Genomic DNA, 16,632 nt, shown 5'->3' on the forward strand with positions numbered 1-16,632 from the left:
TTTTTGTAATTAATAACAAGCTTTTTTTTTCTTTGCAGAATTGGGCAACAGGCTTAAGGGCTCTCCTGAGGCCAATCTGAGTTAATGACAGAATAGCTGCATCATCAGCACAGAACAGTACAGACACTTGTCTGCCAAGTTTTGGGTATCTAAATCTAAATCCTGTAGTCATTTAATTGGAGAAATTAAAGATAAATTCAAAAAGGACTGGGGCCAAATGCAACCTTGTTTAATCCCTTGGCTGTTTCAAACTGAGTTTGAGAGCTATCCAGCAAGGCTACATCTTAATCTAATCTTGTTTTATCATAAAACTTGCATATCAGCAACACCAGTCCTTTGTCGATAGTAGAATTCTTGAGCTTATCCCATAGGAGTATTCTTGAAACTGAGTTGAAGCCTGCCCTGAAATCCATAAATGCCAGTTTGCCATTTGTGCTGCCAATGTGTTCATTAGATCCTATGAGATCAAACTGTGATCTCTTGTAAATCTTCCAAGAAATATATTCCACTACAGGACAAGCTTATTCAGGAGAACAATAATATTTTGCATTTATTGTCCTTCTATCACAGTTAGTGATACTAGCTTAATTTCAGTTGAAATCTCATTGCTTCATACTGGTCACCAGCTACTATTTCCATACAACAGTTGAAAGCTCGCACAACTGTTTTCTGGATAGTTTTCCTAGGCAGAATGAAATTGAGTCTAAATACTTAAAACAGTAACTCAAACCCACATGGCCCCCCAAAAGAGTTTCCCAAACCTTAACCCACATATTCTGAATTGAAAAACTGATACTGAACTTTTCAGTATAATCCCAGTGAGCAGTTTAAAATGGTTCAATAATTAGAAGCACAGAATGATGAGAAAGCCACTGAGAAATGTGGAAGAATTCAGAGATCAAAGCTTTTCCTTGGTTCCACATAAACTATTCCACTCAGATAGCTTTGAATTGAACTTTGAATGTCTAGGAACAAATGGAAACTATATATGGCATTTACCTGATAAAGCACCCATATACAAATATTGCAAATGAACCACAGAGTGGGAAATTTTGTATCATCTGAGAATAGAAGATACTGTTGACAATTATGTTCTTTCCCCCAAATAATTATCTGTAATGAGGGTGGGGGGAAACTTCCAAGCAAAAGCTCAATAAGTTACAAGTGGTTGTATTCATATCTTGAACAAAGCAATAAAGAAACTATAAGAACAGGTACACAAACTAAACAAAAAACAAGCATTATTGCTAAGTATGATGATAAATCCTTTCAAATTCACAAAATATATTTGGAGTAGGAGTTGACTGAGTTTATCACAGTATCAAAAATGTTGTAGTGTATGAAGCTTGATTTGCAGAAATTACCAGGTGAAGTTTCAATGTAAATGGAGACAAGCACAATCATTAATGTTGGTAATTAAAGGTGCAGAAATGGAAGCCACTACAATTCTGACATCCCAGAATTACGGCCAATCACTGAATAGCTTTAAGTAAACTAATTTTAATTTCATCAGCCGCAACTTATAATACCTCTCACATGAATATCTGAATTATATGACAAACTTCAAAGAACTATTATAGAATACAATACTATGCTATTAAAACTGCAAAATAAAAAAAACCTTCTGTAAAGACATGGCAAATATTATCGATACATTATAGTATTATGGAAGCAAGCATATGTAAAACCACCCAGAATGCATCTGTTTCTCTATACAATACTGCTAGTCTAGGATAGCTATGAAAAAAATGTGCCAAGTATGATTCTAGATCCTATTTAAACACGTTATTTTCACCTATCTGAAAACTAGTATTGTAATGCAATGAATTGTCAGTAAGCATAAGAACAGAATGACTCATTCAAACCACACACAGAGCTCAACAGGTAGTCCTTGACTTATGACCGTTCATTTAACAACAGTCTGAAGTTACAACGGCCTCAGAATGGGTGCTTTAAGGCCTGTAAATGTAATGGAATGTGTTCCTGAAGGAGGGGGTGATGTGGTGGATTCCGGCATTGCTGCTGGTTCCCAGGTGTCCTGTTCATACTATGAGGTGGCCAGACAGGGTTATTATCAAAACCACTCTTTATTAATACAACTATTTACAATAATAAGTCCTTGTGATCCGTGAGGTAAGCTGGTTCCAATCAAGACCACCCGGGCAACAACGGGAGAACCGGCAAGGTTGCAGGAGGAGACTGTGGCAAAACAGCTAGGCAGGATTCACTGACCGGAGCTGGAAAACTGGAAGAGGCTAGGGCACATGGCAAAACTGGAAATGGAGGTGAGTATCCGCAATCTGAAACACCACCCAAACTATGCTGGCACCTGGAAGCTAGAGGAGACCGAACTGGAACCACTGGGCAAGGCTTGGCTCTGTAGGCAGGGCTGAATTGAACTGGACAATCCAGGCTGGACTGGGTACACTGGGCTGAAGACTCAGGACAAGGCTGATAACTTGAAACAAGGCTGGACTTGGCTGGAGATTCCAGGCTAGGCTGGGAGCTTGGCACACGACTAGGCTGGACTGGAGGCTTGTAAGGATTGCCTATTCTAAAACACCATCAGACTCATAAGCAGGATCACAAAGATATCTGATTTATTAAAGAATAGTATGCAGGATCACAAAGAAAGCTGAGAATGGAAAAAGCGCGCCAAATGCAAACTAAAAACCCTCAGTACAAATGAGATCCCTCCCCCCGTAGAATCTTCCCAAGCTCACAATCCCAGGTGCTCCTAATGGCTTCTGATGGTCCGTGGGAAAAGTCCTTGAGCAGAGCACATAACCCAAACACATTCCATTGAAATGAACATAGATACAGAGCTTGGCACAAGGTTTCACAGCAGCTTCCTCCTAAACAAAAACGCGCGTCAGCGCCATGGCATGTGAAACTTTACGATGTACAGTGCACATTGAAACAGTGAACATGACAAGGCTCTTGACTAGGCTGGGAGCTTGGCACATGACTAGGCTGGACTGAAGGCTCTTGACTAGGCTAGGAGCTTGGAACACGACTGGACTGGACTGCAGATCCTGGACAAGGCTGAGAACCCAGACCATAACAAGATTGGCCTGAAGTTCATGAACAAGGCTGGGTAATTGAAGCACGACTAAACTGGACTGGAGATCCTGGGCAAGGCTGGAAGCACAACAAAACTGGACTAGAGGTTCTGGGTGAAGCTGGAAGCATGATGAAACTGGACTGGAGATCCTGGGCATGGCTGAGAGCTAGGAACAAGGCTGGGAATACGCTTGGAACACGCAGAATGGCGGCGGTGAGGTCCGAAGCTGGATGCTAGGCTGAGGTTGCTGGATTCGGCAGGGAGAAGATCCTCTGTAGCAGCATGTGCAGGATACAGGTCCTCTACAATAGGAAACGCAAGTGCTGATTCCCCTCTGGCTACAGATGAGGTTTCTGATGCAGGTAAAGATTCTTCTGCTGGGGCTGCGAGCTCGAAGGATCAGTTGTCTCTGACAACTTGCTCTTCGTGCATCTGCCTTTTATGTTGATCCCTTGCATGCCTATTGCCCTCTACAGCCAATCGTGCTGCCTTCTCCTTCACATGCTTTTCTTCATCCCTTTCCTGCACGCTGACTGGAGGATTCAAATCCTCCTGCGAAGACTGGCCAATCAGCATCTGTAACTTCTCCCGCGCTGCTGGGTCACTTCTGGGTTTTGCTTTCCCGGTTTCTGCCTGGTAAGTTTCTGTTTCCCCTTCTGACTCAGAAAGAGTTTTGTTTTCTGAGTCAGAAGCCAGCTGAAACCTCACACCAGGGGAAGAACGCATTCCAGACTGATGAGAGGCTTTGCAGCCCGGACTCTGTTGCTGGGATGATTAAGAGGTTCAAGGTAGCTCTGTCCTAGAGCCCTTCTGGGTTATTTCCCCTTAGGTTAGTTGAGCAGCCTTAGTCTGGCAAGATTCTGTCTATAATTGTATTCAATTTTATACTTTGCTTTTATTGTAAACCACCCAGAGTCCCTCCTTTTGGGGGGAGATGGGCAGTGATAAAATTGGATAAATAAATAATAAATTAGGTGAGAACAGTAAATACCTAGAGTTGGAATGCTGGCTCAGTGTGGTTCTTGGCCTGGTTTCCTTACAGTAAAGCACTTCTGAGCATCGCAAAATATCACACACCCCTCGGTCACATGACTGCATTTCAGGTGCTTGGCAACTGGCTCGCATTTACAACTAGTTGCAGCATCCCACAGTCATGTGATTGTGTTTTGTGATTTTTTTTGCCATTTTCTGGCAAAAAACACCCATTGGGGAAGCTGGATTTACTTAATGACCGCCGTGATTCACTTAATGACTGCTGTAATATGGTAGTAAAATCAGGTCTGGTCACATGGTGACTCAACTTAGGACCACAACGACTTACGATGGAAATTCCGGTCCCAATTGTGGTCCTAAGTCGAGGACTACCTGTAGCTGTAAATAAGATGCTTAAAAATGCAAACAAGATGTGCTGCTTGTGGTTAGAGACTGGAATACTGAAGTTGGAAATAGCAAGGAGGAAAATGTTGTTCAATTGTATAATCTAGAAATAGAAATGAAGCAAGAGAATAGCTTATTAGTTTTTGCCAATCCAATTATTTCTTCCCTTCTAACCCAGCCTTCAATCAACCAAAACAATGCCTATATATTTGGACATCACCAGATGGAGATCACAGAAATCAAACTGAGTAGGTAGAGATGGAAGACCTCAGTTATAAGAGCAAAGATGTGGGCAGGGGCTGATGGTGGAACAGATCATAAACTGATCATGTTCAAGTTCCAAGTAAACTAAAGTAGAACAAAGCCAACCCATTTCCACAATATGATATTGAGCTTTCATCTACTATTTTCAAGAAGAACATCAGGAATTCTACTGAGGTCCTGAACCTCACTATTGGATATCAGAACAGTGGAAATTTCTGAGAGGAGAGGAGAGGAGCCAAAGCCAAGAAATACAAAGATCTCAGGAAGGAACTTAACACAGAATTTCAGAGAATTGATAGAAAAGACAAGGAAAAGCATTATAGTCATGTCCGTAAAAGCACAGAAGATTAAAACAAATATGGAAGAAAAACCAAAGTCTTCCAAACCTTCTCCAAACTCAGAAGGAAGTCCAACCTTGGATTGGCATGCTCAGGGACACCAGCAGACAGACAGTAACTGATTCAAAGAAGATCAAACGAAGATATCCTGAAATTTTGTATAGTAAAGATATCAATATCCGAGATACCTTAGAAGATTTCCCCATTTACAAGAACCTCAAATACTAAAAGATGACATTAGATAAGCATTCTGGTCATTCCCAAGTTGGAAGGCCACAATAATTTATGGAATAACTATAGAAATATGGCAAGCAACAGAAGAATCTATAAAGGTTCTAACCAAACTATGCCAGCAAATCTGGACAACAACACAATGGCCAACAGATTGGAAGAGGTCGGTTTACTTACCAATATCAAAGAAAGGAGAGTTAACAGAATGTGCGAGCTATTGAACAATGTCCTTGACTTCACATCCTAGCAAAATAATGCTTAGGATAATCCAGATTAGAGTCCTACATGAAAAGAGAGATGCCAGATGTTCAAGATCCTTTTAGAAAAAACTGAGATGTGAGAGACATTATTGCTGATTCGTGCGGCATAATTGAGAAAGGCAAGGACTACCAAATCACCAATTATATAGAAAGACCTTCAGTTGTGTCAACCATGTGAAGTTGTCTAATGTTCTTAGGAAAATGAAATCCCAGAACATCTCATTGCCCTCATGCAAAACCTACTTATAGGACAGGAAGCCACAGTCCTAACCGAACATGGCAAAAGAGACTAGCAAAGCAATGAGACTATATAGTTTCTCCTTATTTATTCAAACTATATGCTGAATATATATTGAAGGAGGCTGGATTGGAAGATGAACATGGTTTTACAACTGGAGGAAGAAACATATTAACTCCGAGCAAAACTCAGACTGGAAGAAGCAGGAGACTACTTACACCTTTGAATTTCAGCACTGGAGAAGACTCCTGAGAATATTTATGTTGTTTTTATTGTGTATTGTGTTGTATTTATGATTTTACTGAAATTTTAATTGTTTTTATTGTGAACCGCCCAGGGTCCCCCTTGTGGGGGAGATAGGCGGTGATAAAAATTTGATAAATAAATAAAATAAATACCATGGATAGCCAAGAAAACAAACAAATGGATCATAGAACAAATAAATCCAGAGTTCTCACTCTAAATGCAAATGACCAGTCTAAAATTTCATAGATTGGATGCATTATGCAAAGTCTATAATGCTGGGAGAGGTGGAATGAAAAAAAGAAGAGAGATGGTGAATAAACTCGATTACAACAGCGATGGGTGCACCACAGGAAGATCTGAAAGGCCAGGTTGCGGACAGGTCATTGTGGAGAAGGTCTATGTGATCACTAAGAGTTGGTGCTGACTTGATGGCACATAATCATATAAGATACTTATGTTTCTATTATCAAACATGGACATTTATTTGTACAGATACAAAAAATATTTAATTTCAAGCCATTTCAAATGCAAGCATTCACAAAACATCCAATTGCAAATGCAATGTGAAATGCAAATGTGAAACAGGCTGTTTTCTAGCATTTTAAAATGTTTTAAGTGTGGACCTGAACACTTTGAGTTTAGGGAAAGCTCTAGTCCAAGCTAAAACATTTTCATTGTATTTGGAACAGTCCATTTCCACTTAGAACAACAGTTTCATACAGTCTTTGAAATGAGATACTTTGCGTGCAGAACTTTTTGAAAACAAACATTCTGCACATCCCTAGTTTTGCTAGGATGGAAAACTGGAATGGAAATCAGCAGTTTACCTAAAATTCCCCAACTTCTTTTTGGAATCTTTAACATGTCCAGTACTAATGATTCTTTTTTTCAAGTAAATAATTTTACTTGGCTTCTTTCACAAGTATATAAATAGTCAAAACAAAGGCATTAAGAAATTAATTCGATGACCAGAAGTTTTAAATAAACTGCATTTGCACTATAAAGACTATTAAAAACCAAATATAATTACTTTAATAACTAGTTTTACTTGCTTACTGAAGCAATGAAATAGTTACAAATTATCTATTCTGGTGTTGTATTTATATACTTGTAAGCGTGATAATTAAGTATCAAGCCAAATTTTGTTTACTCAATGAAGACACATTAAGGTAATTTCTGGCTTGTAATTAACTACTCTCCCTATCAATAATGGCAAATTAAGAATTCCATCCACCCAGTGTAGTTTCTTCATGAAACACCAAGAGTGCAGTCAAATCCAATACTAAACCATAGTTACACTAATTTTTCTAGACTCCACAAAAGTTTGTGCTCTCTCAACTTCCCTTCTCCTTCAGCACAGCCTCCAAATCACAAGTTTCTGTTTTTCATTAACCATAATTTGTCAGTTACCCAAAGCATTAAGCTATAGTTAATGGGAAAACTCTGCTTTATAAATTAGTGTTTCCTGTTAACTTGTTTCTACTAAACAAATTAAGTTTAACTGCTGTTTATTTGAGTACAAACAACAAAGCAAGCTAAGATTAAAACAGAAGCAATGCTTCCATATCCATCCTCACAGCCACATCAGAGAGGGTAGTATGCAATCTAGGCTCCCCAGACAAGTTTAAAGGTATGGCTATCTATTTCCCTCTTGTTTCTTGAAAAAAAGATGGGGAGGAAACAAAAAGGGTAAGGATAAGATCCTGCCATAGTCTTCAAAATACAGACTGGGCATTGAGCACAAGGCCATTTTAATTTCCATCAAAGGATTGAAACAAGAAAGTCTTATTCAACCATGTTAAGGGCAAAGGGAGGATCCCTCCACAAATAGCAAATATTTCTCTCACTATCTTTTGGAAGCAAGAAAATGGAAAAGGAATACAGCAAAGTAGAAGAAAAGATTTAAAGATACTAATGAAACATGACACCGAAAAGGAACATAGATCCTTCAGAAAAATGGGCAAGAAAGGGAAAATGCAGCCACCTCCAATATTTTAGAAACTAATTACAGACTCAGTAAGAAGAAAGACAGAGCCAGTTTGGTGTAGTGGTTAAGGCATCAGGCTAGAAACTGGGAGACCATGAGTTCTAGTCCCACCTTAGGCACAAAGCCAGCTGGGTGACCTTGGGCCAGTCACTTTCTCTCAGACCTAGGAAGGAGGCAATGGCAAACCACTTCTGAAAAACACTGCCAAGAAAACTGCAGGGACTTGTCCAGGCAGTCTCCAAAAATCAGACACAATTGAATGGATTAAAAAAAGAAGAATGCAGATAGTAGATTTAAAATTCACTCTCTGCTCAGGCATTTGTTGATATTAAAATGAGATATATCTTTCTTAAATTAACATTTTTCATACAGGAAAATTTTATGTAACACCTCATTATACATGCAATATTAGATTCAACAATACAGTAAACCTATGTTTACTGCTTTTAACCTGACTATGTTAACTGCTTTCAGCAAACTACTTTACCATTACTTTTTAACGTTTTGTAATAATGTATTTTTATACTCCTCCTCCTTCAGCAGGAGTATAGACTAGTTTATAAGACAATGAATACAATCTTAAATAAAGCACCATCACAAAATCAATAATCCTTAATAAGTGTAACAAATAAATAAATAAATAAATGAGGCAGGCAACAAAAGCACAATCTTGTCTTAGAATAGATTATCTCACAAATCGTTGGGTGAATAGGCATAACTTCAATTGTCATCTAAAATAAGACACTGTGGGAACTAGCTGCATTTGCCTTGGGAGAAAATTCCTCTGTGGGAGGACCTATGCCTATCGACCACCTCATTGTGAGCCAAACAAATCTGTGAAATCACAAGTAGGGCTTCCCCAACTGTACAGATATTGTTGTAGTGGAAGACCGGAGCTTTTAACTATTTGGTTTCTAAACTGTTTATAGCTTTATAGGCAACAAATTAAACTGGACTCAGCAGCAAACTAGTGCTTTCAAGACTAATATTATATGGCCCCATTTAGCTGTTGTTAACTATCAAATGTACCATGCAAGTCAACCGAGGTTTTTAGATTATTTTAATAGAAATCCTCAGTTCTGGCAGGCAGATTAAATTTTCTGCTTCTTATAAAAAAATACTGGCTTATATCTCAAACCAAGTAGCTAACTCCTTCAGAGATGTGCTTTCTGCACATATGAATTAAGAATATACTCTTCAATTTCACCAAAAAGTTATTCAGTAAAAATGAAGGTCAGACTTCACACTGTTGGCTGTACAGTGTTTTAGTTATATGAAAAAGAATCAACTGTATACTTCTTTTTCTCTGCCTTTCAGGGATAAATTTATCATTAAAGGCACCCTCAAAATTACTGAACAATTAAATGCTATTTCAACATTTTACAAATTTAGCCTGTATAAAATAAAACAGAGATACATTATTGGTCATATAAATTTTGATCTCTCTCCAAAATGTGTATTTTTTTTTTACTGCTGCACACAACTTAGCACTTTTTTTAGTGATATTCTTAACATTTTCTTAACAATTTCTCTGAAATTCTAGGTATGTCTATCAGCTAAAACAGCTTGCATATACTTGAAGCAGAGCAATGCGCTGAACTTATTTACCATCCACTACCAATCCATGCTGTTTTGCAAACCAAGAGTTCACCATAATTTTCACCCTGGGATACTGGAATCTGTTTATTTTCAAAATACTAACACTTTTTCATATATAGAAACAAGGGTAGTAGAGGATTTTTGTCTGACAGCAACTACAATTATTCGTAAAAAAATTACTTGCTTATACAGTAAGTACTCTTGTCAAAACACAAGAGTTTTCACATCATAATCCATCTGAAAGCATAACTTTATAAAATTATTCAGGGAAGCATTCTGAATATTAATATATCATAACATAATCTGGGTTGAAGAATCTGAGACTCCAGGTGATCCTCCCTGAAAAATTGGGTTCAATTAACATTCTATATGGCTGTTGTCCTTTAGGAAGTCCTTAAAACTTGGCTCTTCCCACAGGTACTGGGCCACAATGTTTTGTGAAGCTATTAGAATGTTATGTAGTTTGAATGTTGTCTTCCCCCGGCATAGCTGTTTTATTATCTTGATTCTTTAATTCTGTATCTTGATGGTTTTAATCCACTTTGTAAACTGCCCTGAATTGCTTGAAAAATGGATGGCCTTAGAAATTAAGGTGGGGGAGAGAGAAAGAGAAATTTTAATGCGATAGGAGGATAAAATTATCAGATCCATGGGAGTTCCAATATTAGCTGTAAATAATTTATTGACAAATTCAATTCGATCAAATATAGGTTTTATCACAGCTCCATCTACTTTATATTGCATGTCCTGGTATACATACTGATATATACCAGCAATCTTCTGAATGCAAGTATGGGAAATGTTTTAACATGTAGTTCATTAGTAAATTAAATACAAGATTTAAATAAGACATAAATAAGGTAAATTTTATATTATTTGTTACATTTTTCCTAGATGTGTCTCAATGCTCATCTAGCCAATTTCCAATAGTGCAATGGGACTTTCTGCTCCTCTTCTATCTGCAACAGTCCCCATGTAAAATCCTGATCTGCAAAATAGGACCTCCAGGGGAGATTCTGAGGATATATGTGGAAATTGTATACGTGGCTGCATGGCATACCTGTTCTTTATTCATTAGCAGAAATTGCTTTCTCTAATAAAAGTATTGTATTAGATTTTACCTACAGTTCCAAGTTTTTATAAGCTACTTCTAAATGGCGTTATCTTTAAAAGTCAGTGCTACACAATATTTTTGGCTTGAAGACCATTTTAGTTTTTAAGCAGCATAACCTATAATTGCATTCCAAATGATGGTTATGGCCAGAAAGAAAAATTGTTTGAGACAAAGACATTCAAATGCAATTAATCAAATATTAATATTACTTTTGATATGAAGGAATCACTTCATATCTCAACAGATTTCTACATTTAAAATAATAAAGCAGTATGTCAGATGAAAATAATTCTAAACCTCTCAGAAGCACATGTGCTCTTCCACCTGATATCCTCAGCTAAGTTGCAAAGGGACTCTCATCCATTTCCTACACAACTCAGCTATAAAAGAAAACCAACAACGCCTACAAGGGAGCAATGGGAAGTAGAGTCTACTACCTCACCTGCACCACTCATGAATCTTCAATCTACAAGGAGCAATGTTGCATTCTATCTGATTTCAGTGAAATAGGACTGCAAAGTGAAAAGTACCCACTGGGGGCAGGGGTAGTGTGGTGGTATTCATTTATTCAAATTTGTTATAGTCACCCAACTCCTATGCACTCTGGGCAATGTACAAGACTGAGTAGGTTGTAACTACCACTCAGAAGCTGTCCATGGTAGCCAAGAGATTCAGATTTCAGAAGAACTGGATCTCCTATTACTCACCCACTTTCATTTCATAGCAATATATATGCAATCAAGAGTAACCTGAAATTATACATAGACAGTGAATGAGACACTGAGATGCCTACAGCATTTTCCCTCTTTTTCTTTATGAAGTAAGAATTATTCACTATTTCATCTACCACAGAGGTTACTGTAGGTGAATTGAGCAAAATATAGAAGGAGGGGCAAAAACGGAGCAGACCAGAGGAACACGACACTAAAAAAGAGGGGAGGATCAGATTGGAAAGGGCTTCTTGCTCCAGCAATGGGAAACTACTCAAACCTGCCCCACACAACTGCACTTTTCCTATTGCATCTGGCACCCACTGTGCATACCACATAACCCCCCAAAAGCTTTCATACAACCCTCTAATTGATGATGCAACTGGAAAGCAGGCTGCCAGACTGCCCAAATTTAGCAACCAAATCAAGAGGGTCTCAGGATTGCATCAGTTTTATATACAAAAATATAAAATAAATAAAACATTTTAGACCATTGTTCAAAAATGTATCTTGAAACCTATTTTTAAAAAATATATATTATTTTTAAATCATTTCCAAATAAATAGTAATTTTAAACCTTCAATAGATTCATACATTTTATCTCTTCTTCCACAGCTTCCAAAACAACTTTTGCTTTTAAAGGAATGAAAATGATTTGATATTCTCATTATGAAATATTTTACGAAAAAAAAAGTTATTTAGTTCCACCATTCCCTCAAGATAAAGCTTGCTGAATGTTACAGTAAGAGGCAAATGCCTATGCAGGAATACAAGTAGAGCAAGTGTGTTGGTATTTCAAAATGATTTATAGCAAAATTGTAGTGTCTGTAATATAGAGAAACATCAGTTTTCTTTTACTTTCATCCATAGGTATGGCATAAATTCTAATACATATCAACTAAATTATATTGTTAAATAAACTGAAAATTCAAACAAGATCTCAAACCCTAAGAGATAAACCATATTATGTTCCAACCAATATAAGTTGTTTGACAACAAATCAATCTACCTTGAAACATAATTTCATGTAAAATCCAAACTTTTTACATCATGATCAAGCTCTCAGGTAAAGTAGATCTACTAGTAGTTAGTCATTAAAAAGCAAGTACATCAAGGCATAGATTGTAGGACTGGGTGCATATCCAACTGCTATAATCTGTTATGTTCCCCAAACCAGTCCCCATGCAATTACCCTGTGATCAGCTGGCATAAATGGTATTCCACAGAAACTGTCAATCTGTGCACTTGATTCCTGCTTCAAAGGACATCTTCCTTTACTCTAAAAAATCTCCAACTGTGATTAACAACAAAGCACATATGTAGAAAACATCAGGCAAGTTACTAGTGCATACAAACCCTAAATGTCAAATAACCAATTTGTTTCAAGAGATTAGTACTACTATAGGGCAAGCAAGCACATTATTTCACTTTAAGCAAGCCCTTTTAAAAAAAACATATGGCCTACTTGCAACTAAATTCTTGCCACAAGTCAGATGTTGACAATTTATCCAAACGCTTGACTTATAACATGTAAATGAAGACTTAGAAATCAATCCAAATACTGTATAGAAAGTTTATGGAATTATGGAAAGGAAAATATGAAAAGAAACCTGTGAATAGCCATTCTAATTGCTATAGTTGGATCAAATGGATAATCTGTTGGCTATCCTTATCATCCATTAGCCTCTCTATCTCTCCCCTCCCCCTACCACATTGGATCTACTCTGCCTGTTTCAAATACTGACCCTGAAACTGTTTAATCCAACCTGAGAATTCTATACACACCGTCAATCATGATTAACAAGATGCTTTCTAAAAAGGCAGCTTTTAACTTCCATATCTGAATATAACTTTTATAACACTGCTCTGACAAAAATGTACAGCATATACTTCAGTTAGTAATTAAATGAGTGAACAATGCAGAAAACATAATTGCACATTCAATCTTGATACAGATTCACTACTCCTCTCCAGTATTTCACAAAGCTATTATTATTGAATCGAGTACCTCAATTCCAGCACAGCAACTAAGATTCAGGTTATACAAACTTTTTTGAAATATAGTTCTAATACTACAGAATAGTTGTTAATATAAAAATACAAGTCTACTCACATGAACCATGTATGGCTAGTTACTGGGTGCAGCACGTTAGCTACGTAGAAAGGAGTAACTGCTACTTATACCATCTTGGCTGGGCAAATAATTCACTAAACAGATAGGTAAAGGTAAAGGTTTCCCTTGACGTAAAGTCCAGTCGTGTCCGACTCTAGGGGGCGGTGCTCATCTCCGTTTCTAAGCCTTAGAGCCGGCGTTGTCATAGACTCTTCCGGGTCATGTGGCCAGCATGACTCGGAACGCCGTTACCTTCCCGCCGAAGCGGTACCTATTGATCTACTCACATTTGCATGTTTTCGAACTGCTAGGTGAGCAGGAGCTGGGACGAGCAACGGGAGCTCACCCCGCCGCGCGGTTTCGAACCGCCGACCTTCCGATCGACAGCTCAGCGGTTTAACCCGCAGCGCCACCGCGTCCACTACACAGATACCTGGATGATAAACCATCACATTTGCAGATATGCATGCTCAGAAAAAGATTTACCAAGGAGTAGCCACACTGCAAACAGTTTAATACAATATCGGATTCATATAATTTCTTGCAATTCCATAGAAAATATACAACTGTGGAAAAAACATCAGCTTATATTTCTGTTAATTTTCAGCATGACCTGTTAAATAGATTTCATGTTAATTAAGGAAAACCAGGCCCTCTGATACTTACTATAATAGATAAAGTATGATGAGGATATAGTGGGAATTGTATATACTATATAACAACAATCTCCAAGAGTATGGCTATTACATATTTTGGAGAAACAAATTTATATTACACATACTACTTTTTATTCCAAATATAAAATCTATTAATATTTACTTATATAGCTACTATTATGAAATATAAATGGGCTAATAAAAAAGTCTACAGGAAACTTCCAGGTTAACTACTATATTGTATTTTTCATTAGTTTCCATAATTAAATTAAAATGTTTAGAAGTCTATAGTATCAGTAAAATCCTATTTAGGTTAAACATAAAAAGCAATGTTGCAACCAATCTTAGCTGAATAGGCAGTTGCCAATAAGATAAAGTTTTTCCACAGTTTAATTGAAGATACTGCTAATCCCTATGTTTTTCTCACTCCAGAAAATGTTGCAGTTTCCTGAAAAATTAATCTTTACTTTCTTAATGTGATATTCTATAGGCATATGTCTACCCAATACAAAAACATAGGCAAGAGCTAGGTCACTCCCCCCAGCAAAGTGCAGAGCACTAGGTGATATTACCGGAAGAATAGTAACTTCATCAAAAACCTTAATTCTTTTTTAATCCTCTATTTTAATTGGAAGTAGTTTTAAAACAAAATCATATTCAACTCCTGATTTAAATACTTCTGTGCAGCCTTAACATATATGATAGGAAGAATTAAATTAGCTTCCCTCAACTGCCAAGTTTCCATCAATGGAGAAAGGGAAGTTGGTTTTTCAGCAATTCTATTTCCTTCCTAAAGCCCTTCAAACCTGCTCCATGCAGTCACCTAATATCTGAAGCAAAGGGTGGGGTGGGGAGGCAAAGAGCACAGCAAAGAAAAAAGGGAACTGCTGAAAATCTACTCCTCTCCCTTTACAGACACTTTTCATCAACAGAGAAACTAACTGAATTCCGACCTAGGAGTTAAAATTAATGAAGCTTACTAAATCACTTTACCACACACATAAAAACAGGCTATATAAAAGTTTGGAAAATTATTATCTTCCATGTATGGCTCATAGGAATACTACCCTTCCCTTAGGCCTAGCAACTCAGCATCAGAAAGCTAATTATTACTCTAGTACCTGCAGCTCACACCAAGCAACCTCCACTGTGGTCTCAGTGTCTAGTCCCTTGTAGACAGTCTTGAAGGAGCCTCTGCCAATCTCAATGTCAAACTTCAAAAAACGACCATCTGGGGAGACAGCCACAGCTTTGGTCTCCAGCTCCTCAATATCTTCCTGCTGCTTACTCCGCCCTTCTTGCTGATCCCGGGCAGAAGCAGCAACGCTTCCTGCTGTACTGGTAGGGGGCAGTGGAGTGGCTTCTATCCCTTCCTCCTTGGCTAATAAGGGGGCAACCTCCTTGGCTACCAGGAGCTCTGGACCAGACTGCACTTCTGCGGCTGGAGGCAGAGGTGCTGGCTGCTGAAGCAGCAACGCGGGGGCCTGGCTCGAGGTGACAGAAGCGCCCGCTGCCTGGATGACAGACTCGGGAGGAGAGCCCAACACGGGGGGGATGCTTCCTCGAGCAGCAGCAGCCGGGGGAGGCGCCGCGGGCTGCAGCCGCGGAAGGTCCAGAGCGGTCGCATTCGAATCGCAAATGACGCTCCGGCGGAAGAAGCGGTGTTCCGTGGCCGCCGCACCACGGCTGTCCTTGTCCATGGTGTGCCGGCGACGTCGGTACTCCTCGCTACGGCATCCAGCACCCTCCGAGCCCTCGGGGTCGCCCGCGGCGGCCGATGTCGCCGCGGCGGCCACCCCCAGCTTCTCGCCAACGGAGCTGTCCGAACTCGAGCCGTTCTTGGGCGGGGGGGGCGGCGGGGCAAGGAAGCGGGGAGTCGCTGCCGCGCCGCTCTCCGGAGCGCCTGCTGACATGATGTCGAAGGGGAGGCGCGGGAGGGCGCGCAGCAGTTGCCGCTGCAGCAGCTGACGCGAGGGCAGTCAAGGCGCGGCGGCGAGCGCGCCCAAGAGCTGCTCGGGAGGCGGCGGCGGCTCTTGCTGCTGCTGCAGCAAAGGCGGCTCCCGGACTCTCCTGGCGGCGTGGAGCAAAGGCGAGGCGAGTAGTGGAGCGGGCTGGGCCGGCGGAGGCGGGGTGGGTCCCCAGTCAGTGTCCGCATCCATCCTGCTGCAGCGGGAAGCCGAACAGCAAGGCCGACATGGAGCAGCAGCGAAGGTGGAGTGGGGGGGACGGAGGAGGAGGAGGAGAAGGAAAGAGGCCGGGAAGGAGCCTCCGGCAGGCCCCGGGCTAGCGGGGTGGGGTGCGCGGTTAGGGCAGGCCCGTCGCTGTCGCGGCCGCGCGCGTTCCGTCTCGCTCAGCTTCTTGCCTCCGTTCAAGTCCGACTCAGCCGCTCGCTCAGGCTCCTCCCCGGCCCGTCCTCGACGACGACGAGCTTCTTC

At 39.7% G+C, this 16,632-nt stretch overlaps 1 protein-coding gene across 1 annotated transcript in view; it reads right to left on the reverse strand.

Moving 5' to 3' along the window:
• WNK1 (WNK lysine deficient protein kinase 1) overlaps positions 1-16,133 on the reverse strand; it is a 137,769-nt gene extending 121,636 nt beyond the window's left edge. Inside the window, exon 1 of the mRNA XM_063308558.1 lies at positions 15,319-16,133. Coding sequence (XP_063164628.1) covers positions 15,319-16,110 — 792 coding nt within the window. The 5' untranslated portion in view covers positions 16,111-16,133. The remainder of the gene's footprint in view (positions 1-15,318) is intronic.
• Positions 16,134-16,632: the final 499 nt, after the last annotated feature.

The sequence above is a fragment of the Candoia aspera genome, chromosome 7, assembly GCF_035149785.1.
Source record: "Candoia aspera isolate rCanAsp1 chromosome 7, rCanAsp1.hap2, whole genome shotgun sequence".
NCBI classification, from domain to species: domain Eukaryota; kingdom Metazoa; phylum Chordata; class Lepidosauria; order Squamata; family Boidae; genus Candoia; species Candoia aspera.